The sequence below is a fragment of the Balaenoptera borealis genome (assembly GCF_965194805.1).
Source record: "Balaenoptera borealis genome assembly, chromosome: 6".
Lineage (NCBI taxonomy): Eukaryota > Metazoa > Chordata > Mammalia > Artiodactyla > Balaenopteridae > Balaenoptera > Balaenoptera borealis.
Genome location: NC_138863.1, coordinates 73,904,218 through 73,932,050, shown reverse-complemented (window position 1 = coordinate 73,932,050; position 27,833 = coordinate 73,904,218). Strand labels below are relative to the sequence as shown.

The 27,833-nt window shown below is 41.6% G+C and overlaps 1 protein-coding gene across 3 annotated transcripts in view; it reads right to left on the bottom strand.

Moving 5' to 3' along the window:
- ACVR1 (activin A receptor type 1) overlaps positions 1-27,833 on the bottom strand; it is a 124,416-nt gene that overhangs the window by 16,419 nt on the left and 80,164 nt on the right. For all 3 annotated transcript variants that reach the window (XM_082395327.1, XM_082395328.1, XM_082395329.1), the window contains 5 exons: positions 20,086-20,349; positions 17,483-17,694; positions 13,840-13,939; positions 10,140-10,286; positions 601-876 (listed from right to left, as the gene is read on the bottom strand). In XM_082395327.1, the coding sequence (XP_082251453.1) occupies positions 601-876; positions 10,140-10,286; positions 13,840-13,939; positions 17,483-17,694; positions 20,086-20,349 (999 nt within the window). The remainder of the gene's footprint in view (positions 1-600; positions 877-10,139; positions 10,287-13,839; positions 13,940-17,482; positions 17,695-20,085; positions 20,350-27,833) is intronic.

The following is a 27,833-nucleotide window of genomic DNA, read 5'->3' as shown; positions in this document are numbered from 1 at the left end:
TTTTAAGACAAATTCATTCCATAGGTTATTTCATTGTGTACCTACTTTGTGTAAAGCTTGTGAAATCAGAATGCAACAGTACTGGTTGCCTCTCAGGGTGGGCTGGGGCAGGAACGGACTGAACCAGCACGAGGTGACTTTCTAGAGTAATGGGAAGGTCTGTACCTTGACAGCGATTTGGATTTTACAGCATTTGTCAAAAATCTGAGAGTGTATACTTAAGATCTGTGCATTTCATGTGAAATGTAAATTCTACCTGAAAAGAAAAAAAAAGTAAACAAAGAACTCCAGTGAATGATATATTGGTGTGTATGCTGAAGCCATTGGAGGGAAGGGCTCTTTTGTCTGCAATTTACTTTGAAATGTATCAAAGATTAAGATGTATTGATAAATGGAGGCTGGATATGTGACAACAGTAAAATGTTCATGGGAGAATCTAGGTGGTAAATATACAGGTGTTCACCGTGAAGCCCTTTCAATTTGCATGCTTGAAATCTTTCATAACAAAGTGTTTGGAGGGAAAAAGATGCAACCTGGCTAAACAAGGGAAGACAACAAAAAAGTTAAAACAGTAATTAAAAAATATTTTAAAAAATTTACCCAAATCTGCTATGCAACACTGTCCATTCTTCTTAACCAGGATGTTTTTGCTTTTTAAATCTCGGTGAGCAATGGCTGGTTTCCCTTGGGTCCCAAAGATCTCTATGTGTAAATGTGCGAGACCACTAGCTATGGACAGCACTATTCGCAGGCAGCTCACTGTATCCAGAGTAGTAAGCTGAAGGTAGTCATACAGCGATCCCATTTCATGATAATGTGTGATTAACCACAACTGTGTACTGGAGTGTCTTGATGTCATGTCTGAAGCAATGAAACCTGGAGAGAGCAAGAACAAAATTAACAGACATGTGAGAATTTCACATTACAGCTTAATTTACTCTACAGCAATAGTGACCCATACAGTAGAGATCACCTATAACAAAAAATAAACTTACCAACTGCCATGAAAGGAGGTTTACAGAGGCATCAACAGAGAAAAATAATGTATTTATACCTTAAGAAGACACTGCTAATGAATAGGAAATTTTCATATTCATTTCCACTGTAAATAATCCTTTGAAATTTTTTTTACATTGCATTAAGATTCAGATAGAAATAAAATCTTTGTGTTTACCCATAATGAGAGTGTTAAACCCTTTATCATGTTGACATTCCAAGCACAGATCATTCATCAACCACCCAGAAAGAACACAAAGCCTAGAACCTAGGCACCTGTGTTCTAGTCTTGATCTGCCTGTGATCTGCTTTATAACATTGGGCAACTCATTTGGGCTCTTTGGATTGTCTCTGCTATAAAATCAAGGGGTGAGTTTATATTAAATGTGACTGATTCATCGATTTAAAAAAGGAACCTATCAAATATAACAGGCACCTAGGATGCTCTTTGTCAGTCACACAGGAAAACCAAGATGATGGTGTTTGTTGGCTAGAAAAGAAGACAGAGTTAAAATGGAAAAGTTATGATATAATGTGAAAAGTCCTGTAATATATATGTGCAAAGGATAACAGGAGCCCAGAGCAGGGAATCATAATAATTCAGACTAGATGTTACAGTAGGCTTCCATCAAGAAGTGACAACTGAAGTCGTCTTGAAAAGAAGTGAGATACTGATCCTGTGATAAACTGTAAACATGAAAAAGAATATATATGTATAACCAAGTCACTTTGCTGTACAGCAGAAATTAACACAACATAGTAAATCAACTATACTTCAATAAAATTTTTTTTAAAAGTGAGATATTGAAAGATGTAGATAAAGAGGAAGAAAGAAATTTTTCTAGACATTCTGAGGGGACTTTTCAGCACACTGAAAGAACTTGCAGTCGGAGGCACTTCCTAACCTATGAAATAAATGGTGATGTGTGTGCCTGTCTTTCCTGCTACAGAGGTGCTTTCCTAGCATTACAGATCTATACCTTATAGACACCCATATGGACAGTGAAATTTGGGACTTAGAAATACAAGGGGATTTTTTTTTTTTTAAAGACAGATATGGCTTGAAGAATTAAATGACTTGTGAAAGTGGAAAGGAAAAGGAGAATACATAAACATGCCATACTTTATAAAGTACTTTATATAAAATTTGTATCACTTGCACACATATTTTCTCATGGAATTTTTCTCAGTAGACCAGAAAGATAAATATTATACTCATTTTACACATGATGAAGTTGCTGCTGGGAGGTGCCAAGGATCACACAGCTATTGATCACACAGCTATTAAGTTGCTACCAACTCCAAATTTGATGCCAGCTGCTGATACACCATACCTTGCATAGGAAAGTTCTGGGAACAAAGAAACGTTTCCCTATTTGATCATCATCATCATCGACAACAGAAGCAGCTAATAATCAGTGAGAATCAGCAATGTGCCAGGCACAGTTCTAAACATCCCACATGCAATCCTCCAACAACCACATGAAGGGGGTAGATTACATCACTGACATTAAGGTCAGTAACCGTCCCCAGCAATCTGGCTCCAGAACCCATACTCTTCTTACCCACCATATCATCCTGCCCTCAAACAAGCTGGCTTCTACTCGAGAAAGACAATCTGACATTTGTACCTGTGGGACATCTGTAAAGTGAACCGAGTAACACTTCCGCACCTTGATCCCCATCTCTTTCTCCCTCTTCCCCTAAGCTGGTCCCCACAGCCAGACTTAGTCTCTCACTCTTCCCTGTTATCCCACCTGCCTTTGTCTCCCCATAGCTGATTCTCGTAGAACCCTTAGCTGGCCATAATATCAAACAAAATGTGCACTTAGACATTTATTTATTCTTTCTAAAGAAAATGTTTCTGCTACAACAAGGTCCTACTGTATAGCACGGGGAATTACATTCAATATACTGAGATAAACCATAATGGAAAAGAATATAAAAAAGAAGGTCTATATGTGTATAACTGAGTCACTTTGCTGTACAGCAGAGATGGGCACAACACTGTCAATCAACTGTACTTCAGTTAAAAAAAAGTTTCCGCTTTATCACCTAAAACCACATGATATTCATCTTTTTTTTTATTTTAATTTTTTTAACATCTTTATTGGAGTATAATTGCTTCACAATGTTGTGTTAGTTTCTGCTGTATAACAAAGTGAATCAGCTGTATGTATACATATATCCCCATAGCTCCTCCCTCCCACCCTCCCTATCCCACCCCTCTAGGTGGACACAAAGCACTGAGCTGATCTCCCTGTGCTATGCGGCTGCTTCCCACTAGCTATCTGTTTTACATTTGGTAGTGTATATAAGTCCATGCCACTCTCTCACTTCGTCCCAGCTTACCCTTCCCCCTCCCTGTGTCCTCAAGTCCATTCTCTATGTCTATGTAGGTCTTTATTCCTGTCCTGCCCCTAGGTTCATCAGAACCATTTGTTTTTTAGATTCCATATATATGTTTTAGCATACGGTATTTGTTTTTCTCTTTCTGACTGACTTCACTCTGTATGAGACTCTAGGTCCATCCACCTCACTACAAATAACTCAATTTTGTTTCTTTTTATGGCTGAGTAATATTCCATTGTATATGTGCCACATCTTCTTTATCCATTCATCTGTCAATGGACACTTAGGTTGCTTCCATGTCCTGGCTATTGTAAATAGTGCTACAATGAACATTGTGGTACTAGACTCTTTTGGAATTATGGTTTTTGCAGGGTATATGCCCAGTAGTGGGATTGCTGGGTCATATGGTAGTTCTATTTTTAGTTTTTTAAGGAACCTCCATACTGTTCTCCATAGTGGCTGTATCAATTTACATTCCCACCAACAGTGCAAGAGGGTTCCCTTTTCTCCACACCCTCTCCAGCATTTATTGTTTGCAGGTTTTTTGATGCCCATTCTAACTGGTGTGAGGTGATACCTCATTGTAGTTTTGATTTGCATTTCTCTAACGATTAGTGATGTTGAGCATCCTTTCATGTGTTTGCTGGCAATCTGTATATCTTCTTGGGAGAAATGTCTATTCAGGTCTTCTGCCCATTTTTGGATTGGGTTGTTTGTTTTTTTGATATTGAGCTGCATGAGCTGCTTGTATATTTTGGAGATTAATCCTTTGTCAGTTGCTCCATTTGCAAATATTTTCTCCCATTCTGAGGGTTGTCTTTTCGTCTTGTTTATGGTTTTCTTTGCTGTGCAAAAGCTTGTTTCATTAGGTCTCATTTGTTTATTTTTGTTTTTATTTCCATTCCTCTAGGAGATGGGTCAAAAAGGATCTTGCTGTGGTTTCTGTCATAGAGTGTTCTGCCTATGTTTTCCTCTAAGAGTTTTATAGTGTCTGGCCGTACATTTAGGTCTTTAATCCATTTTGAGTTTATTTTTGTGTATGGTGTTAGGGAGTGTTCTAATTTCATTCTTTGACATGTAGCTGTCCAGTGTTCCCAGTACCACTTATCGAAGAGGCTCTCTTTTCTCCATTGTATATTCTTGCCTCCTTTATCAAAAATAAGGTGACCATATATGCGTGGGTTTATCTCTGGGCTTTCTATCCTGTTCCATTAATCTGTATTTCTGTTTTTGTGTCAGTACCACACTGTCTTGATTACTGTACCTTTGTAGTAGAGTCTGAAGTCAGGGAGCCTGATTCTTCCAGCTCCATTTTTCTTTCTCAAGATGCTTTGGCTATTCGGGGTCTTTTGTGTCTCCATACAAATTGTGAAGTTTTTTTGTTCTAGTTCTGTGAAAAATGCCAGTGGTAGTTTGATAGGGATTGCACTGAATCTGTAGATTGCTTTGGGTAGTATAGTCATTTTCACGATGTTGATTCTTCCAATCCAAGAACATGGTATATCTCTCCATCTGTTTGTACCATCTTTAATTTCTTTCATCAGTGTCTTATAGTTTTCTGCATACAGGTCTTTTGTGTCCTTAGGTAGGTTTATTCCTAGGTATTTTACTCTTTTTGTTGCAGTGGTAAATGGGAGTGTTTCCTTAATTTCTCTTTCAGATTTTTCATCATTAGTGTATGGGAATGCAAGAGATTTCTGTGCATTAATTTTGTATCCTGCTACTTCACCAAATTCATTGATTAGCTCTAGTAGTTTTCTCGTAGCATCTTTAGGATTCTCTATGTATAGTATCATGTTATCTGCAAACAGTGACAGTTTTACTTCTTCTTTTCCGATTTGGATTCCTTTTACTTCTTTTTCTTCTCTGATGGCTGTGGCTAAAACTTCCAAAACTATGTTGAATAATAGTGGTGAGAGTGGCCAACCTTGTCTTGTTCCCGATCTTAGAGGAAATGGCTTCCGTTTTTCACCATTGAGAACGATGTTGGCCATGGGTTTGTCATATATGGCCTTTACTATGTTGAGGTAGGTTCCCTTTGTGCCTACTTTCTTGAGAGTTTTTATCACAAATTGGTGTTGAATTTTGTCGAAAGCTTTTTCTGCATATGTTGCGATGATCATATGTAAACCACATGATATTCATCTTTAATAACTTCCTCCAAAATGAATATCCCAAACTATAGAAGCACCACTCAAAAGAAATTAAATTACTGCTATGTATTTGCGTAGCCTTTACTGATTCCTCTGGCCAAGGGAGAGCAGCATTTGACTGAGTGATTGATTAAATAAATAAATAAATACAATTTATTCTCTCACCTTCTCTAAGTCCCCAAGTTCTTAGAGAAGGATTTTGTCTGTCCCGTCAGTTAGGCTCTAGACCTTCAAGAAAACTGACTTTTAAATAAGTAAAAGATTTTTTAAAAACTATTTACCACTCAAGTGTGAATTGTACAACTACATTTGCTTCAACATGCTACAGCATTTTTATGGGACTTTTGTATTTTGAGTCAAAGCACTCTACTGTTAGTGGAGACTGAACAGGTGTCCATACATTGGAAGCCTGGCCCAGCCACTGGACGTGTTCATAACACCAAGAGAACGTGATTAGGGCAAAAGCCTCTTACATAACAGCCAAAGTCATCCTCCCAGGCGCCTCGAAAACTAAAATAAAACCCCAAATCTTAAGTGAGGTCAGTAGTGCCCTTGTAAGCCTCTCACTGGCAGCTCTCGTGGGAACCAGGCGCTGGGCAGCTCTGATACCTGAGGAGCGAGGCCACCATGCTGGGGAGCACAGGGCCTGAGAGTGTTGGGCCCCAGAGCCAGACTACTGGGCGTCCACACGGCTCCCCATCCTGAGCTGGGTGATCCCACATGCGTCACATGAAATCGCCACCTGGGTTTCCTCGTTTATAAGATATGGATAGCACCGTCCTGTATCTCAAAGGGTTACTGTGAAAATAAAGAGTTATTGTCGGTAAAATGCTTCATATGATGCCTACCACACAGTAAGTGTTCAAGAGTAGCTGGTTACTATTAGAGTTCAAAACAGTTCTGGGTTCAATTACAGCCCCGAAGTTTGTAATTTAATATCTTTTTCAGGTAGTTTCCTTCACTTCCAATTGGTCTCAAGGAGTTCTGACTGATTAAATGGTTAAGCAGTACCTTTTAAGAGTATGTGGCAGTTCTGGAGATGGAGGGTGGTGACGGTTGCACAATATGACTGTACTTAAATCTCGCTTATATGATTAAAATGGTCAACCTAATGGATATTGTACCATTTTTTTAGTGCTATAATCGCTCTTAAAAATTTATTTTATTGAAGTATAGTTGATTTACAATGTGTTAATTTCTGCTGTACAGCACAGTGATTCAGTTATACATACATATATATATATATATATATGTATATATTCTTTTTCATATTCTTTTCCATTACGGTTTATCACAGGATATTGAATATCCCTGTGCAATACAGTAGGACCTTGTTGTTTATCCATCCTCTATATATTAGTTTGCCACTGCTAATTCTGAACTCCCCATCCTTCCCTCCCCTACTCCCCTCTCCCTTGGCAACCACAAGTCTGTTCTCTATGTCTGTGAGTCTGTTTTTGTTTCATAGATAAGTTCATTTGTGTCATATTTTAGATGTAAGTGATATCATATGTACCATAATTTTTTTTTAAAAGAGTGTAAGATGAGACTTTGGAGTGAAATTGTCGTATTAACTGAAACTCCCTGGTTTCAGTCATGAGGAAAAGGATGCTCAGAAACATACAACTTTGGCCCAAAGTCACAGAGTGGGCCTCTAATGATGCTGAGAGTAGAAACCGGCTTCCCAAACTCCCAGACACTGTTCCAACCACCAAACAGAGCCTCCCGTCATTCACTTATCTGCTGACTTCTACACCAGACACAGCAGAAGGAAGAGCTGAAATCCAAACTAGTCATTGGAAAGATATCATTTTGGGGGGGATAAACAATGAGGGCCCAGAATTTTATACGTGTGTGTGTGTGTGTGTAATTTAATTATGTATTTCGAGGGGGCTAGAGTTAGCAATACTCAAGGGTGGGGGAAATCATGATCTGATATTCAAAACAATCTTTTGATAGAAAAGAAAATGTCACAGAAAACAAAGTCTCTACATCCAAAAAACTGCTAAGGCAGGGAAAGAAGTTTAACCAAAAAAGGTGGTACATGTGCTCATCACTGCATATAAAAAAAACTGGGATGTATCAATGTAACTTAATTTTTAATTTTCACACTGGCATTGTAGACACTTGAGAAAGCTGTATGTTGCAGGCTTGACTTAACTTTTTTTCCTTAAAAATCTGGAATATAATCTTATAGCATTTACTGGAATAAACAGTACAAAGCATTTGAAAAAAAAAAAAAAAGGTGGTACATTTCTACAAGCTGTCTCAACTAAGAGGACCGACTACACAGTAAAATTAATCCATATAGCTGTAATTATGATGAGGGTAACAAGATCTCATGAATTCACAATTTCCATGGATCATTATGTAGTAAGAAGTGGACAATGTTTTGCCTTCTGTGATCACACTAAGGGAACCTAACTTCTCTCACATGACTCATATTGCAAAGGTGACATTCAAATTCCCTGTGTGATTAAATCCAATTTAATCAATATTTACTAAGCACCTACCATGTGCAGGGAACTGTCCTCAGGACTGGGTGTGAAAGCAAACACAACGGACATAATTCTTGTCCTGGGTGTACAGTGGAGTGGTATCACAGGTCGTTTAACTCAAGAGCATGGATAAAGTGACTACTTGCATAGCACGGCAACATCTAGAGCGTTTTGCTCAATGAGCCCATAAGCCCATGAGCCCACGAGAAGAGAGGGGCTGCCTGAACATGCCCTTCCTTCAGTGAGTCTCAGACCCCACGTGCTTCTCAGAGTACGTGCACCTGCCCGTTAAGAGTACTTCTACTGTTTAAAGACAAGTACTTCTTGTACATCATGACTTTTTAACACGGCCAGTGGTTTATCTGTTACCCAACCTCAGTCTGTTCCAGTGTCAGAGGAAAAATTGGGACATTTAAAGGTAATTTTGACTGTAGATGAATTTTCACCTCACACTATGACTCTAGAATCTAAGAAGCAATTCCATGAGCTAACTACCATGTGGTTAAGAGTCAGACCATCTGGTGTGATTCTCAGCTCCATTATTTAACCTGCTGGGTGATGTTAACCTCTCTGTACCTCCGTTACCTTATCAGTTACAACCAGGAAAATAAGAATATCTGCCCTCTTACGGTCATGGTGAAGATCAAATGAGAAAATGTGCATGACACAAAGCAGTGCTAACTGCATAGTAACTTGTCATTGTTGCTGTTAACACACATGCATCTAACTGCGATACAAGGCGGTGCACGATAAGAGATATACAGGAGGTAAAAAGTGCAGGAGTGCAGAAGAGCCCAAGTAAATCCCTTGGGAGGGTCTGGAGGGGAACTAAGAAGTTTTGATGAAGGAAGGAGTGGGTGGAGGGTGGAATGGGGATAGTGGGTGACCAAGAGCAACATGAATGGAGACACAGACAGCTGACTGTTCAAGGGCAATCCCAAGGAGTGACAAATATTGGAACTGGCTGCATGTGGGCATATTTGTACAGGAAGTAGCAGAGTCCTCTTGGGACCCCAAAATAGGGAGTCTGGAATGCCAGGCCCAGAAGTCACGAATGTTGCGAGCGATGTGGGAGTCATCAAAGACACTCTGAGCAGAAGTGTCTCAGCTCCCCAGTGGAAGATAATTCAGTGTGGCGAGATGGACTGAAAAGGGGAGACCCATAGCAACGATACAAGTGAGGAGGCTAGGTGATGGCGAGGGCGCCAGGGGGAAGGGAAGGGGAGAAAATGACAACAGCAACTGAGACAAGTCTGAGATGGAACATACCACCAAACTGTTGAAGCAAAGCTTTGGACAACTGTCAAACCGTGATTTGTAGACAACCTGACTCAGGCTTAATACTAAACTGGCAATACTGGAAGAGAAATAAATTCTGGCAATGGTCTTCCTATAAGCCAAACCTGATCCCGTAGCCATGAAGTGGCCAACACTATCCTATAAAGAGTCCAATTCTATAGAAACTTTATAGCCACTATTCATGAAGCACTCCAAGCAGCATTCATCATATATGTATTAGTATAAATACATGTAGAAAAACTTTTCAAAAACAAAGACGTCAACGGGCTAAAGGAATGTTCTAACCCTTTATACTTCCATAGCAGTATTTCAATGGGCTCTTCACATATTTCACAAATGTTTCCAAGCTTTAGTTTCCAAATTAAAATGTATGCTAAATCCTTCTCTAAATCTGGGCTTTAAAAACGATGCCTTGTTTGAAGGAATGTGCATTTAATTACTATATCCCTGGGAGCTATGAATCTCTAGGAAATCGTCCAAAGATCTTTCTTAGTTTGATTCAAGTAATAAATATTCAAAAAGGGTGGGGTAAGCAGAACTACAGAGGAAGCCTTGAAGTGAACAATATGGGGCAAATTTTTGTTAAATAACAACCTGCAGAGGAAGACTTAGCAATAACAATTTCCTTTTCATCATCCAGAGAATCTTCAAACTTAGCTTTGCAGACTTACACAAGAAATTCATGTGAAAAGAAAATTAAACAGTGTACAAATGCTGATGGTCCCTATGTCACCATTTAGGAGAGACTTGCGAATTCAGACACACCAAATCTGAGAGGGCAAAGGCAGGCAATTATTTCTTCCTAGAAAAAAATTCATGAGGGGATTATTTCTGTACTTACCTAAAATATTCTCATGCCTCAGCATCACAGTGTTGTACAATTCTGTTTCCCTGAACCACGACTTCTCATCCCGGGAGGAGAAGATCTTCACAGCGACATTCTCCCCTTGCCAGCTGCCCCTCCACACCTCACCATACCTGCCTTTCCCTGTGGAAAGCAACACAGAGGTGACATTGGACAGTAGGACAGGACAGGTAGCCAGCGAACTTCACGCTAGCAACTCTTAATCCCTCCCATGGAAAAACACAACTCAGGGGTATAAATACCACTACTTTTTGCCTGTAAAGACATCCAAAAATAAGGTGGAAACTGCCCCTCCCGGCCACCCTACTGTGCTATCAAATGAAACACTCTCAGAGTCTGCATCTGTACAATGAGCTGGTAATTACAAAGTTTACATTTACATTCCTCTGTGAAAAGGTATGAAATGCATATGGTTTGTAAAAGCACATGAAAGTTAGTAAAACTTAGACAATGGTACAGATTATTAGATTTCAATGTTGATGAAAGCCAAAAAGCGTGTATGGGGCTTAACTGAGTAACTTACTTGATTCCTTCCCTTAATAAAGGATCAACATAGGCATTTTCTAAGAGTCCAAATTTGTGAATTTACATATGCATTTATATTTTTCACAAAAGAGATCATTAAGTTTGAGATATGCGTTCTGAAGGATTAACACACACACGCACACACACACACACAGAACAATGCTGTGTAGGAGATCGACAGGCGGCCACTGCCATCCTTAAAGGATTTCTTGGCGGAGGATATATTTCAAAAGAGGATTTGCGAAGTCTTAAACACATAATCCCAGAACAGTCCTGATTTCTGACACTGGTCATGGGTGTTCGCTTGCAAGACAGTCCCTGTGATGCCACAAGTGGGTGACACTGAAAAGGCGACTTGGAGAAGACATTTTCAGAAAACGGTGACGAGCTGTGATCTGATCTGAGGAGTTCGTGCCCCCTCCTGCAGCCCCAGCACATCGGTCAGCTTGTCAACTACATGCTCCTGCTCCCGTTTTTCTCCTTAATGACAGGCAGGTGATCAGGGAGGTTGGGAGGACGAGGGAATTACCACGAGACTGTGGGGATCAACACGGGGTATGATCAAGGTGAAGACAGGCGCGGCACCTAGAAAACGATGCAGCAGGAGATACGAGTTGCAGGGCAGCGGGGCTTTCCACCAAGGCAAGTGGCTGCTGGGAATCCCAGCTGGTAATAAGCTGCTGCGGCACCACCTGTATATACAGGAATGCAGCTCTCTGCTGGAAAACTAAGTCGCTGAGAACCCAGACATGGAGAGAGAAAGCATGTCTGTCCAGGAGATTATGTCTGGACATAATCAAAACTGCTCAATCTAGATTCCCTTACGATAAGCAATGTCCCTACTAAATACCAGTGACTAATCCAAAAGAGCGTTAAATGAAGCCAGTAAGTGGTCTTTCATGGGCCACTGTCAAGTCACAAAAATAGTATCTAGTGCAGGATTAATTTGAATAAAGTCATAGCAATTGCCCAGCATTTGTAGTTTAAGATGAAGGCTAGTGCTAAGATCTACAAAATCGACTGCTACAAAAGGGAACGCTCATCTTTTCCTGCCTTTGGTTCCATTCTGTATCTTTATTTGCCCTTTGTCCTCATATTCTCATTAGGAAGGAGAGAAAAATATCCCAGAGCATTGTGGACATTACTATACAGTTGCCTTAAATCCTATTTTTTTTAGAGGAAACAGAGATCGATGTCAGCGTAAGTAGACAGAATTGAAACAGAAACCTACTTAAATGGCTTTCAAAGGCTGTTGTCAAATGCTTTTTGCAAATGCAACCTTATGCGGAAGTCCCTGAAAACAGAAGCAGAGCTGCCCAGAAGTCCTGGCCATGGAGACCCTAAAGGGGGGGTCCCTAAAGCACCTAAAATTTGGAAATTCATTGATCACCATCTGTAACAACTGATCTAGTTAGTCCAACTTCTCGTGTTTTTCAACCAAAAATGGTAACATATTATCCAAACAGTTCATTACATATATTTTTATTCAAGCCTGTACTACATGAACACTAACTAGATGCTACTGAAAGGCATGGCTCTTTAGCACTGAACCAATAAAATGCTATAATTGAACATAAACTATTTCAAAAAATGCTGAAGAATATCTATACAACCGGAAACAGTATGCATTTTTAAAGGTGCAGTATTATTTTGCCCTTTGGACTCTGGGGTCCATCTCTGAGGACCGGTCATGAGGGCTGCTGCTCTGTGAATGGTGAGTGGCCATGGGACAGGAGGATGGGGGGTAATGTCCCCCTTCACTTCTTACCCCTACCCAGGCACCCTTGTTCATAAGCAAACAGGACGTTAGCTGGTACAAGAGGACAACTCTGGCTGTAAGCAGTGAGCACGCCGGGGGCTTTTCCATTTTTAGTTTCTCTACACACAGTCCGCCGTGGAGGAGAAGCATGAAGTTGGAGTTCAGAAACAGCTGTAGTAGCTACAGACATAGAGAAAAGGCCACAGGCTCCTCCTGCTGGCCACCTGTGTGCCTGAAGGTGGCAGTCACTTTTCCTACCTCTGCCCACCACCCCCTTCCACTGCTGCATTTGGGGGTGTCCTGGTTTCCATGAAAACAGGAAGAAAAGTCAGAGGATAGCAGCCAAGTGGTGAAGGCAGCCTATGTTGGCTCGTCACCTCCCAAAAGCAAAAGATGATATGGCAAGAGCTGCAAAGCCAGCCCCCCAAAACTGGGAGAACCAGGAGAGTATGGAGATGTTTCTAATCCGTTATTGCTACTGTGGCCATCCCTGCATGCCATCTAAAGGAGAAATGAATGAAAACTGTCATGTGACTTGCAAATGCCCACCTCATAAAAGTAAAACTAATAAAAATCAGGACTTTAAAAAAGAAAAGCATTTGCACCACCTTCCTAGAGGGCAATCCGGCAATATATAAGACAAGCCATAAAAAGTCACAAATTTTGACCCAGGAACCCCAATTCCTAGAAATTTATTCTGCGTACTCAAAAGAAGCAACGTGTGCAAAACATTTGTCAAACAGTATTGTTAAAGTTATCACGCAATAGACAATTACATAATCTTTAAAATACCTGTGATGTGTACAAATACATGAATATGTGTGTGAGCTTAAAACTGAAAACAGGGACAAATTATATACACACTATGATTATATCTCTATACAAATACGTTCCAATATGGGAAAAAATGTGAGAGACCACAGAGAAATGTACACAGCTCTTGTTTAAATAAAGCAGTTATGAAGGGTAGCTTTGGTACATTTATTTCATTTTTTTTTAAGGCAGGGGAAGAGTGAGGAAGTATAAAATTGCAATAATCAAGTTGACTGTCCAAAAGCCGACTTACCTCAGATTCCCCAATGCCTATGGTCAGGAGCAGCCATGTTAGTTCATTTTCAAGCATTCCCATCATCCTGAAGGGTCTACTTAAAACTGAAATCTTTTGGCTGGGCACTCTGTATCCTGCCTAGTGGATACTAGTTCTTTGACAAGAACTTCACCAAGTTCAAGTGCTCCAACACAAGTCACAGATTAGAGGCAAACTACCCCATGGTTACCTCACATCTCCTGACGTTTAACAAGCAAGAGGCAACACGAAGCAGATTTTCCAAGGCCCATCCTACTTCTAGAACCACAGCACATAACCCGCAAAGAAAGGGAAAAAAGAATTACCAACACACTCCAGCAGTGTGATCTGACGGGCTACCGTTCTTTGTACCAGAAAAGGAAGACCAGAGCCGCTTCCCGACGTACACGAATGATCCAATAAATCCTGTGGTTCAAAACAAGGAGAAAGAGAAAGTATTGAGGAACTGCTCCCAGGTTAGAGTATGAGCGTGCACGTGGGTGTAACTTGCACAGAGGCAGCGGTCCTGGACACATGGCCTGTTCGTGTGCATGGAAAGCCCCACTGGAGGAAGAACTGGTTTTATTTCTTAGGAAAACCAGAAGCTAGCCCTTTCCCTAATATGGGATAGGTTTTCCTGAGGGATGAGTAGTCCTTTCTTGTATCCAGAGTTGTAGAAGAAAATATATAAAGAAAGAAGCTGAGTGGACAAAGTCAAAGATGTAAATTAATAAGTCCAAGATGCAGGGCTGAGCCCAAGGGGAAACAGTAGCTAGAACAGCAAGTGGAGCAAAAATCAAAGGCCTTCAAGCCCAAGAGCTGAGCAACATTGACCATATTCGGCCCTGCTCAGAATACCTATCAAAGGATGCACTTTAGTTGCCATGCCAAGGAACTCTAATAAGGAACAAACAAATTAGGAATAAGGACCAAATGACTCTAATGTTGTTTGTCTTGTAAAGACTCCAATGGCCATCTGAGTCCTCAGACTGGTACACTCAAGCAGAGAGGGCTACCTGGATGGAGGTTGCTAGGTAGGTGGGGAACAAGAGTCACAAAATTAACACCACTATGACATTTCTCTTTTTTTTGTTAACAGTTGTCTACTTTTTTTAAAAAAAAAAATTATTTTTATTGAAAGACTCTTTAAATTCTATAGTGCTTTACCATTTTCAAAAGTTTCTCACACATGATTTCATATACTGTATGTCATTCTCGATGTCAGTTACCCACAAAGCAGAGAGAAAAAATATGACTTTCATTGAAACATAAAACCATGCCCCAAATCTACTTCTAAAAATGAACACACTGCAAAAAAGATTCCCAATTAGTTCATTCATAAATTTTCCCTTCTTACTCTCAGTGCAAGCCAAGAAGCAGAAGCCTTTTTGAATCAGGAATGGATTATCTATAATAAACAATATTGTGCCCATGGTGATCGTGGGAAGGTTGCAGTAATGTTGATCTAACACTCCCCAAAGCTGTCCTTTCCCAAACATTTTAGCTGGCCTGTTACATTAATACATTGCCTTGTTTGAGTTTCATTGTCTCTTACTTACTCTGAGCACCACTGTGAAGTACTGTTGATCAGCAAAATTACCAAAATCTGAACATCTAAAGGAAGAAATTTAGAATCCTTAAAAGCCGCAAAATGGATATTCAACAAGAAACTGAATGTAGATGAAGTAGAGTTTCACACCTCACTCTTTTGCTGTTCGTTTTTCTCTTTATTCATTCAATTTTTTTGAGAGAATAATTCTGAAATTACTATAAAACTAATGTGTTGTTTTTTCATAATGTACAATCCTGGTTCTAAACCTAGTTCATAGACTTCAGGGAGGGTGGAATCGACCAACTTCAGGGAGGGTGGAATCGACCAAAGACTAACAAACATCTACTTCAACTCTTGGATCCCAAGACTTATTTTTCAGTGTAGGAGAGCTGTTTAGTAAGGTATGCATTGCTGAGTCATATAAATGAGAATATCACTTAAATAAGCAAGTATGTAGACCAATAATGACAACTTGTTTTAAACAGTGTTGTTTACTGTGTCATTATATCGTGATATACTGTCATCTAAAACGGTTGAGTTGAGAAGACTATTTTAGCATATTTGAAAGCATTCTGCTTTCAAAATTATGGAAGCCATTTAAATAATAATTTACACTAGAGATTCCTATCAGTGCCCAATGTGGTTAGTTATGTTAGCAGTTCTGAGGAACAAAGTTCTGACTACTGCTAAAGTTTTGTCAAGATTCAGCCTTGTATCGTCCTTGCTCCTAACTCAATGAACTCATTTAATTTGCCTTAAAACTTGAAACAAACTTCTAAGTACACTTCTAAAGAAAAACTATATTTTTCTACTTTTTGAATGAAATGTCCTTATCTCCTCTTTTCCCAGTTTCACTGTAGCACAATTAAATAGGTAGGTAAAAGGAAGCTAAACAAGGTTCCTTCCCCTTTTTTTTCATACAAAAAAGTACACTTGACTGTGGCCCAGTGACAGGGAAGGCAGTAGGATGGGATATTCCCCAGCCTGTATCAGCCACCATCACATGTTTTAATAACTCGCCAAGGGTAGTAGTCCCGGTGTAGCACCTGAGCTACAAAGACTGGTGAGGGCAAGTCTTCTCCAGCAAAAAGCCTTAACTGCAGAACTCCCAGACACTTTTAAGTTTGTCGTCTAGCACAACAAGACTTAATACAGATGATCTTATGTGATGGCATTAAATAACACTGAATCACATTAAAAGCTACCACCTTGACCATCTTTCAATTCATCAGTCAACGACAAGGAGAGTCTCGATTTAGTACTGGCATGACTTTAACATCTTTCTAACACAAATCTTCACCTTTTTTAAGGGGGGCATCCGACTCAGCACAGTACCCCTATAGAAAGTTATTACTTTTCCTTTCGGCACTTGATGGTAACCTATTCAGTAGCATGCAATCCCTTTTCTCACTTAAAAGTTTAAAGGTGCTTTAAAATTAACACTTGACAAACAATTTTAAAAAGTGAAAAAAGGAAGACAGTCGGTTTTTAATGTGATTTCATCATTTTAAAATGTGCAAAAGAGTAACTTTAAAATATACAAATACAATGGTTCCAAACCCTCTGCTAGGGTAGCTGCTAGCCATACGTTGACACTGAGACAGTGAAATGTGGCTGATCTGAACCGATATGTGCTGTACGTATAAAATATACAGATTTTGAAAATTTAGTTTAAAAAAAAAAAGATGCAAAATATCTCATTAATAATTCTTTAATTATATGTTGAAATGATAATAATTATATATGTTAGGTTAAGTATATTCTTAAAATTAATATCACCTGTGAGGTTTTTTTAACGTTTTTTAAGATGGCTACTAGAACATTTTAAATTACAGATGTGCCGCACGTGCATCTATTGCTATTGGACAGCACTGGTTTAACCAAATGAGTGCAGTCCACAAGGGGGCGGCACAGGAGCACGAAAGATTTAATAGCTGCTTTTTTGGATGTCAGGTTTTAAAAGTCTTAAATTACAGGGTGCTGAAATAATCTAGAAGGGAAAGTGATTTTTAATATTAAGCAAAAGGTGCTTTTTTTTGAAAGCGCTTTTACTGCTTAAAAATAGAGTAACTGAGTACCATAAATTCCAAGCCCTCCCCCACCATCAAAATTATAGGCAACCGTTGTCTGTCCCTGTCCCTTTACTACCAAAAGAAAAATAACTACCAAGAATCGACTAAAATAAATCCACTCTCTCATTTAATGTAAATGTCTGTCTAAAATAAATGTTCTCATGTAGGGGAGACTAAACTCACACAGGGGTGCCGGCATATACTTGCTTAAGACGTAAGTGACCAGCAGCATGTGTGCACTCACTGTCCCATCACCAGTTACCGGTTAGCATTTCGTGCTTGAAATAAGAAAGCATCTTCAGCCATCTTTGTTATGCTTGGGGTCCCCTGGGGCCACAAACTCACTGCTAACGTGCTGTCTCCGACATTGGTGGTGATGAGCCCTTCGATGGTGCCATACTCCACATCTCTGGGGTTGAGGCGTTCTTGGTTACGCCTTTTAAATTTTCGGAGAGCAACTCCCAGCAGGCAAGCTAGAAGGCAGACTGCAAACACTACAGACAGAATGATGAGGCCAACCTCCAAGTGGAAATTCTGTGTTCCAGGAAAGGACTTCCCTGGAGATGGGAGAGAGAAGGGTAATTGGCTGTAAGGATCATTGTTTACTTATTATTTAGCATAACCAATGCCTAACAAGTAGCTCGCTCCTGATCCTGACCACATAGTCTCACAAGTCACAAAGTGTTGAAACTAAAAGACTTCCTAATACCTGGCCAACAGCCCAGTCATTTAACCATTATTCATTTAGACACAATAGGAGTTTGAAAAAATTCCACTGAGAACCAATTTATTAATGCATCTATGTGAAAAGTGTTTTTAAAATATAAAGTACTATACAAATCTCTGATACTATCCTTATTAACCTGGATTTGATCTGTAAGGATGTTTTACCATCAAACCCTTACAGACAGACACTATGCTGCAATATTCCTATGAGAAAGTGCTATCTGAGTTAAGACCAAATTACCCAATCTGTGGTCTCTCTCTTCAATGTATCTTCGATGTCTACTGCTGAATTCTCATTGCTATTTTTACATCATGATTTCTGCCTAGGAACGTATTCATTCACCTGTTCTCTAACTCGCTTATTCAACATTCATTCACTCACTCAAAACGTTCTATCATTGATTCACTCACTCACCTAATCACTCATTCACTCTCTGGCTCAGACATTATTACATACCCTTTCAAACATTTGTGCATTCACTCGAATACTCACATGTCACTCGAGCAAATATTCACTTTGCCTGGTGAGTTAAATCAAAGTTTCTCAGTTGCATAGTGAAGGTCCATAATTAAAAGATCCCAAGGCAATAATCACCTCTGAATTTCAGACCCTTTTCTGACATCACGTCACCAAGCCCTGTTCTTCCCCACGTATGCCTTACTCTTTCCACGTCCCTGGCCTCTTCAGCCATCCAATCTCAAGCCGAACTTCCTTTATAAATTTCTTTTAACTTTCCAAATCCAAATTAATCAACAACTTGGCACATGTCACTTGTATGATAAAGTGTAAAGCTAATTATGTACAGCATTAAATTATGAATATTGTGCCTCCTTAATTAAATCAGAAATTCCTTAAGAAAATAAACTCTGTGTTACAACTCTAATCTGGCAGAGTGTTCTGCAGATTAGAAACTTTTCATACTGCAGATATAATTTTTACGTGAATGCAGACATTTCTTCATGGTCCATCCACTCTGTTAATAGCAATTTAACTCACAAGGTTTAAGAATTTATCCCATCAAGTACCCTTTTAGGTTTAACCATTAAATACTTGATCTCGCTTATAAAAACATCTCTTTTTATTAAAAAATCTCTTTTATTATTGAACCCTATTTGCTTATCAGACTTTAACCTTTTCTATATACCTTAAGGTCCTCACCATAACTTCAAAAATTATGAATTATGTAACATGATCTTGTATCAATTTTTTACATTTTTCTGTCTCCTCCCTTTCTGGCTGACATTTCTGGCCGTGGATGCTCTTAGTAGCCTCTCCTACCATTTATTTCTTCTTTTGTGAGTGCAAAATTGATTAAGTATGTCTATTAAAAATGCAGCCTGCGCGACTGGAGCCTGTGCTCCGCAACAAGAGAGGCCGCGATAGTGAGAGGCCCGCGCACCGCGATGAAGGGTGGCCCCCTCTTGCCACAACTAGAGAAAGCCCTCGCACAGAAACAAAGACCCAACACAGCCATAAATAAATAAATAAATAAATAAATAAATAAATAAAAGCTTTCATCATTAAAAAAAAATTATGATTTAAAAAAAAAAACTGTACGAGTAAATTTGGCTTGGACTGAGTCTACAAAGACCAAGGTACGTTCATGTTTGTAGGGACTCTGAGATAGCAATTTAGGGCTCATTTTATGAGGAAACAGTTTCAGAGGAGGACTGAAATCCATATTGACTATAATACGGAGAAGATTCCACATAAACTACAAGGTTGATGTGAAATCTCACCCAGCTCCGCGTTTCGGTGACAGATTGCTGGGCATCAGATACAGGTTGTCTCCTTCCTCGTAAAGAAGGAAAGGTATTCCACTCAGACATCAGAGTCTTATGTTCCACTTTCCTCCCTACACGCTCAACATAGAGATGAGCATTTACGAAGCAGAACTGTTTCAGAAACTATGACATCACAGCTCCTTTCAGAAAAGGATATCAGGAGATGTTCACCTGCTCATGACCACCAAGAGAGATCTGGTCAGCCAAGCCATCCCCAAGGGAGACATCACCTTGCTCACTTTCCCGAAAACATCCAGCCTCCTTGTAGATTCCAAAAGGCCACACCTTTCTCCTCCTCACCAGAGGGACTTCCCTTGTCACCCACTGTTGGAAGAGCAGGAGGAAAGCCTTGTGGCTACTTACATCTTTAACCCACACAGAATCAGGACAATACTAGCAAAAACCCTTGATCTAGAAATAGGAAAGTCCACGGGAACCTTTAGTGGGCAGCTGGGCCGTGATGTTCCTGTTACACCAGTCCCCTTGGCAGCACTCCACAGCTTGGCCAGGTGACGGCGGGGTCTTACAGGTCATCTTCCCCTGCTCATAGACCTGGAAGCAGCCTTTCTGGTAGACGTGGAAGCCATCGTTTATGCTCAGCGAGGAAAAGCACTGCTGGCCTTCACAGTGGTCCTCATTTCCACAGGAGAGGCCTTCACACACACACATGTAAAGTCTGGGGTTAACCTTGGGCTTCTCATCTGCAAAGGGAAGAGAGGAAGGAAAACAAAAAAATCACCGCATGGGTTTTAACCCCATTGGGGGAACGAAACAGTCTCTCCAAGACCATTACAAACACGTTAACCGAAGTCAGGTGAAGTATCACCACTGGCCATGATTTCCATATTTCTGTTATCTTGTAACTCTCAGCTGACCAACCACCAAATAATAATCGCTTCTCAAGATATGAATGTGTTTATATAAGCTGGGTACTCTTAAGAATGGTTATCATCTGTCCACAGGTTTCTGAAAATGAACTTCTCCCACTGTGGTTTTCATGGTATCTCTGGTCTGATGGGCTCTCACATCCCGATTCTTGAACCAAAATAAAATGTTTTACCAGAACATAATGCTCATCACCTTTATTTTGTGTTTTAAAAAAAGGCTCCTAAATATATGGCAGCTGTTAATACCAGCTCCCGTGAGCTCCACACGAACCTCCATCAACTACTAATACAGGATTGCTGACGTTGCTGCCATCACCTGTCTGCTTCAGAAATACATCAGTATAGTAAGAGTTCACAAGGATGCACAGTCTATACTTACATATCCATATTATCAATATTTTCAGCTAAACGTCTAGATTAATTTTTCAGTAGTAGAACACTGAAGTTTTTACATTAATTACGAGATTAAACACTGCTCAAACATTTTCAACTGGCAGAAACAAGTTGGCACCAATTATTGAGGGTGAGGGCACAAAAAGACAAAGGGAATAAAACAATGTTTGAACAGTAAGGTAACAGGTGGGACCAAAGGAATAGCCCACACAGGTGGCGGGTCCAAGGTGCTAGATGCATCATCAGTGAATCACACCTAACCAGACCTCCTAATTGCCTCTTTCTGAAAACACTCATTTGCAGTTTCATCTTTCAAATCACTCTTTCTTTCCCCCTCCTTTGTTAGAATAATTAGTTCAGACTTGCTGGTCCCAACAGTTTCCACCAGTGGGGAAGGAAAGTGAAGACAGAATGTAAACAGCCAAGTCCTAGAGGCCACTGATTAGCTTGATGAGACCACTTTCACCAAAGCACTGTTCATATCAAGAGAGTCAGCTTTCAAAACTCCCTCCGAAGGTCTACAGCACAGACAGGCTGCCTTCTAATCCCCGAACCCTCTGTAGCAGGTCTGTGAGAGAACTGTTTCTTTCTTAAAATAACAGGTTAGATGGCTGTGCTTTCAAGAGGAGACCTTAAGGTAAGGTCTTTGAAAATGTCAAGTTCATTTACACAGATTTGTGTGGGTGTGTGTAGAGGTGTGGGTTATCTCAAAAAGAGAAAAAGCATTCTTCATCTTTCTTCTTCCCTCTTCAAAGGAGTGAAAAATAGTTCACTGCCCACTGTAATGTGGGTGCCTTGTCCCACAGAGTAAGGGCATGCAGACACACAGACACAAGCCTTCTATTTATAATTGACTTGCTAGGTCTTTTGAAAACCACAAGGGGCTCATCCAAGAGCAAAGACATGCCCGAAAGCAGAAAATCCAAAATAGCCGCTGACAGTGTATGTATGTCACCAGACTCACCCCCGAGGATCAAGAGCCCGCAGACATTTTTAATGAGCAATAACTTTAATGAGCCAAGGGACAGTCTTTATTTCTCCCTGCCTAGAGAAATCCAAGAGAAATTCCAGCACCAATCTATTTCTATGAGGATGAGAAACATATATATCTGTTGACATAATCCAGCAAAAAGTTTACACCTGCCAAAAGCAAGTTGAAAGATAATATTTCTAGGGAGTCTAGACATGCTTGCCACTCTCAAATGGCACAAAGCTGGGCTGAGAGTTGCCAACTATGCTGCCCAACAGGTGATGATCCTTTGGAGGGAAATGGATGGGTGGGGTGAGGGGCAGAGTTAGTGGTGTCATATTGGTTTGTGATCACAGCAGCGAATTAAAAAGACTATATTCAAAAACTGCAGGGGCTTCCCTGGTGGCGCAGTGGTTGAGAATCTGCCTGCCGGTGCAGGGGACACGGGTTCGTGCCCTGGTCTGGGAAGATCCCACATGCCGCGGGGCAACTGGGCCCGTGAGCCACAACTACCGAGCCTGCGCGTCTGGAGCCTGTGCTCCGCAACAAGAGAGGCCGCGATAGTGAGAGGCCCGCGCACCGCGATGAGGAGTGGCCCCCGCTTGCCGCAACTAGAGAAAGCCCTCGCGCAGAAACGAAGACCCAACGCAGCCATAAATAAATAAATTAATTAATTAATTAATTAATTTTTTAAAAAACTGGGCAATAAGGCAATTTATGTAAATTTGAAACACAAACATGTATTTCAAAACCCTAAATAATTTTTAAAGGTCATTGATATCCAAAAATACATACTTAACACATTAAGGAGGTTGTACCTATTGATGCTGGGTTGGGGAGGTGGGGTTAGTGTTAGGATGAAGGGGTAAAGTGAGAATAATATAGGAGAGGAGCTGATCACAGGCTGATAATGAATTGAGGAGTACGAATCACTCCCTCGCTGCACCTACGGTCCCCCAGGAACAACAGCAAACAGTAACTGTAGACCATACAGGGTTCACTCATCACTGATCCTATGGGAATGGATGGTCCAGGGTACCAAAGAATTAATGACACTCTGTGGTTCAAATAAAAAACTGTCAATTAAAAAAAATAAAATAACAACAATAATAATTTCCCTGGTGTGCCCTCAGAGTGAACTCTGCTCTTAAAGCTCCAGCCCAAACTGAACTCTAGGTGCACAGGTGCAAGAGGCCTACTGCCTTTCCAAGGTCTCTAGCTTTTGAAAGGATGTGGGGACTGTCTGACAGATGTTTAAACTGCAGCCTAGAGGATTTTGCCAGAACTGAGCAGCCTCAAGTAAATACCATCTTTAGTAAGATTCAACCCACTACAGGCAACTGTGCACCCAGGCGTAATGAGGTATAGGTCTTAATCAGATCTCATCCTGTGGGTCCTAAACGAAGTCGAAAACCAAGGTTTTCGTATCTTCCCCACCACAATCAGGAAAAAGGGAAAAAGAGGAAGAAAGACAGCTCAGTAATATGTAATAATTAACTCAATCCCTGCTATGGAGGGACCATAAGCCCAGTTCAGCAGTTAGCAAACGGGAAAGTACAAAACCTTCAACAACTTCGCTTCCTATTTTGCTTTTCACCAACATTTAATCTTCTTGAATTTGTATATTCCCATATAACTGATTAGCAGAGCCCTTCGTGAATCAATTCTTTTATATACAGCCAGATATAAATGAAGACCCTAAATTCACGAGAATGACCCCATACACCCATGCACATGTCTGCACGTACGCACACACTTCAGTTAAACGCCACTTTGGCAATTTCATCCGACAGAGTGGATTAGTCGAAGAGATGCCAAAAGGATTTTCTAAGCTAGGATTACTAATTCAACAAAGCAGGTTAAAAGCAAGGTAGTAACATTTTCAGATCTTAATATCCACAAGTCTAAGGAACACGGCAGGCCCCCCAAATGCCTATGACTCACTGTTTTGGTCTTGTTAAAATTTAGGAATAACCATAGCATGTGTGGGCCTGTGATATCTTATTTGGGGTAGCCTGGTGGGTCGGGGAGGTGTGAGAATTATCACAAAGCTTTTTTAGGGCCCCAAGCAAGGGTCTGTGGACCTCTAATCTCTCAGACCAGGATATAAATACTCTACACATCAGGGAACGCCGAGGAAGGATAATCACCTTCTGTGACTGATTTTCAACAGTCCAGCCAGGAAGCACCGCATCTGATATGAAGCATTTTACACTTGCCTGTGCTAATAACTAGGAAGTGCCCTGGCAGAAGGCAGCCAGTCTACTCTACCTAATTGACACTCATTTAAATAATGCAGTAACTGAAACATCAAGCCAGAGGTGTATTCCCTGTGTGCGGAGCTCACCCACGCTGTCTGTTCTAAAGGCCCCTCCCGGCAGTACTCAGTGGCCTGGCTGGCACCCTGTGCCCTCTGCAACCCCAGAACCAGGCCCGTGTGAACACACTCGCAGCCCGCCTCTGGCTGGGAGCAGAAGGGAGTCCTCGGCACCACCGGGAAGGAGCCAGGGCTGGCGCCGCAGCCAGAGGTACAGGCTCGGAATCCCAGGGGTTCACCACAGCCAAAACTTTTAAAAGATTTTTCTTGTTCTGGGCGATACTCACGCGCTCACCATCTGGCCACCCCTACCCTCACAGCCTAATCCTAAACTGGCAGAGGAAGAGGCAGAGCAAAGAGCATCGAGGACTTTTTAAGACTGTCCACAGTTTGGGATAATCTCGTGCCTCGTAGTAAACGTACCCGCATTGATGTCTTAAGTGGGACTGGAGCAATCTGGGCGCAAGCTACACACGGCTCTCCATGCTCTCCCGCCCACCTGCCCAGTCGTGCACTCCAGAATACTCTAAGGCATCTAAACTGATTATCATTCTAAATGGTGAACAAAACCCCATGTTTCCCACTAAAGTCCTTGACAGAAAAGACAAATGAGAAAATGGTCCAAGTCAACCAGCCTGTAGCCGTGATCCCAGGAGTCAGCAAAAGAAACAGGCTGAATCTCTTGTAGGCTCAACTCAAAGCAGCACAAATAATAGGCAGTTATTAGACTACTGCTATAAAAGTCCAATAGCTCAGAACTTTACAGGCTAAAAAAGGAACCCCAAACATCCCTGGACTCTTTCCAACAGCATAAACGATTCATTCATTTGAAATGACAGCTTATATTAGGCTCATAGATATGGGAGTCCTTCCATCAGCTCCTAATCCGAGAGTGCAGTGTGGCACCTCTCCAGAATCTGAAAGCATTTGAGATCTCTGGCATTAAACAAAGGCTTACGGAAGGATTTTGCAATGCCAGGTATCACTGCCAGCAAGCCTGCTCCTAAGACGGAAACACAAAGGTCTGTCCGGAATGCCTAGTGAAGGGCATTTGATGGCCTGGCAAGAAGGCAGGCTATACGCCCAGAAATAAAAGACACCCAAGTACCTAAATGCTCTCATTATAATAAAACATCCACTTAGAGAAACCAAAATTTTTTTTTTTTCCTGATCAGAGAAATTGATGCTTGGTAAAGCTGTAAAAGCCAAGAAGCAAATATGTTCCAGGAGTTAAGAGAGAGAATAGAGGCATTTGAATAGGATCACATACAAATTAGAATAATGACAACAAAAAATGACGGTAGGGTTTCCACGATTTTGAACTCATGACGCCTCCACTCCAGATGTGTTCTTCCTCCAGTGTTCCCCCACTGAGCTGACCAGACTCACCCCCACTCAGATGAACAAGCTTGATTCCATGACCCTAAAAAAGGAGATACAGAGAATTCCCTGACAGTCCAGTGGTTAGGACTCGATGCTCTCACTGCCGTGGCCCAGGTTCAATCCCTGGTCAGGGGAGTAAGATCCCTCAAGCTGCCAAAAAAAAAAAAAAAGGGACACACAGTGGTCACCCCGGCCTACAAAAGCCCTGGTTGACCTGCTTTCTGCCTCTTCAGCTTCCCCTCAGATCCCCTCAGTTCTGGGAAGGGCTCCTCCTGCTTCAGGAGCTCAGGTCTGTTAGGTGTGGCATTCCCTCCACGTGGGATGCCGGCTCCCTCCCTGCCGACGCCCCCATCCACCCAGTGAGTGCCCATCTTCCCCTCAGATCTCACCTCACCCGTTACCTCCTCAGGGAAGCGTTTGTTCACGCACCCAAACGTAAAGCAGGAGCCGCCTGTCTGCGCTCACATACGTGTGTCTGCACGGCTGCTGACCGCCCGAGTCTTCCCTGCAGACTGTGAGCCCCGTGAGGGGAGGAACTGAGCCTGCTTTGCTCACGGAGCCTGTTATGCTCCCCACCGCCGCCTCAGCACTTGGCAGGAGGACAAGCCTGATGAGCGTTTGTTTCAGAATGAATTTTCTCTTCACAGACAGGATTTAGAGGTGGGAAGAGACATGATGCTGGTTTTCAGAGAAGACTGAGCCTATAAAGTCTTTAAATGTCAGCAGAGATCTTCAGGCAAGGCTTAGTCACCAAGCCAGCGTGTCTGTGCAAACCCCTTCTCCCTACAGGAGCTCGCCACAGCGTCACACCTGCTCACCTCCTCGGGCTTACAAGTGTGGAAAATTAGTACTTTCTGTGGTGTGGTAGGTTTTGTGTTTGCTTGTTTGTGCGTTGGAAGAAAGAGGTAAAATGCAAGAGTTCCAAAAACAAGGCATAATTTAATACAGCAATAGAACAGCAAGGCTTTTATGGGAGGTCCTTCCTTGGATGGCTGATTTGAGGACTTTGGGCTACTAGGATGTTACGGTGATGAGGACGACCAAAACACAACGAGCGCCTTGGCTTCAGCCAGTTTAGGGAGGTCCTGCAGGACTTGCCTGCTCAGCAGGGAAAAAGAGGCCCCTGGTCTCTGCCGCCCTTTTTCTCCTATCAGTGAAAACAATGGCATTTTCAGCAGGGAGTGAGGAAGAATGAATTACATCATTTTCCCCTTCTTGCTTTGCTGAAGGTGATAAGGATTCCTAAGTCACCCTGCATTTGAACTGCTGAAGCTGAGGGGGGGGGGGGGGGGGGAAGAATTCCATCTGTTTATTTTGTGGCTGGGCTGACTCCTGGTCTCTGAAATAATCCCTGTAAGTTAAGCCGATTGCAGCAGCCTCACCTTCTATTTCAAAGCCAAAAACTCAGTCTGTGTTTAAATGACTAACAAGTTAAAGAGCACTGTGGGGTATGACGTAAGACGAGGCTGCTTTGTCTCTTCCATGCTTTTTATGACTCCCTGAACATAGCAAAGACGTGGCTTTAACACATGTGCCATGTCTGTGAAGCGACTCCTTCATCAGGGGGGACATAAGGACCCCTTTCTTCATTTTGTCTTCAAACTTCTCGAATCGTCGCTTCAGAGAAACAGATGATTACGAGGCCTAATGAAAAGCACCCCACCGCAGCCCACCCCACATAGTACTGACAATTCTTGCATCTGGGTGAAGCTCTACTTGTTGGGAGAGTAACAGAGAGGACCACAGACTGAAGAAGGGGAAGAAAGCTGAGGAAGTATAAACATTTCAGAGAAGTCATTCCTTGTTCAGATTCAGGAGAGCCAGTGATGTGGTACCATCTACAGCATGTCTTAGGCTAGAAGCTCCGATCACAGTGTGGGAAAAGGTGTTCCTGACTCTTTCTGGTTGTCTCCGCCTCCTCCCGGGGTATCTGGGGAGTGCACAGCTGCTCCAGCAAGGGTTTCCTACCCAGGCTCTGCACTGAAAATTCTGGTTTCACAGGACACCCTAAACGAGGGCTCTACACGGGAACGCACAGCAGAGAAGGCCCAGCTCGCACTACTGTTTCTCCTCCACTGCCCTGCGCGACCTTTTTCTCTGGGAATCAGGGACCTCCAAGGCTGCCAACCTTTGCTCTGCTTACCCTCCGCCAGCCGCCACCACATCCCCACACCCTTTCCGGAAGCTTTCAAATCACAGAGATAAACCCTTCAAAAGATGGGCACGGCTCCAATT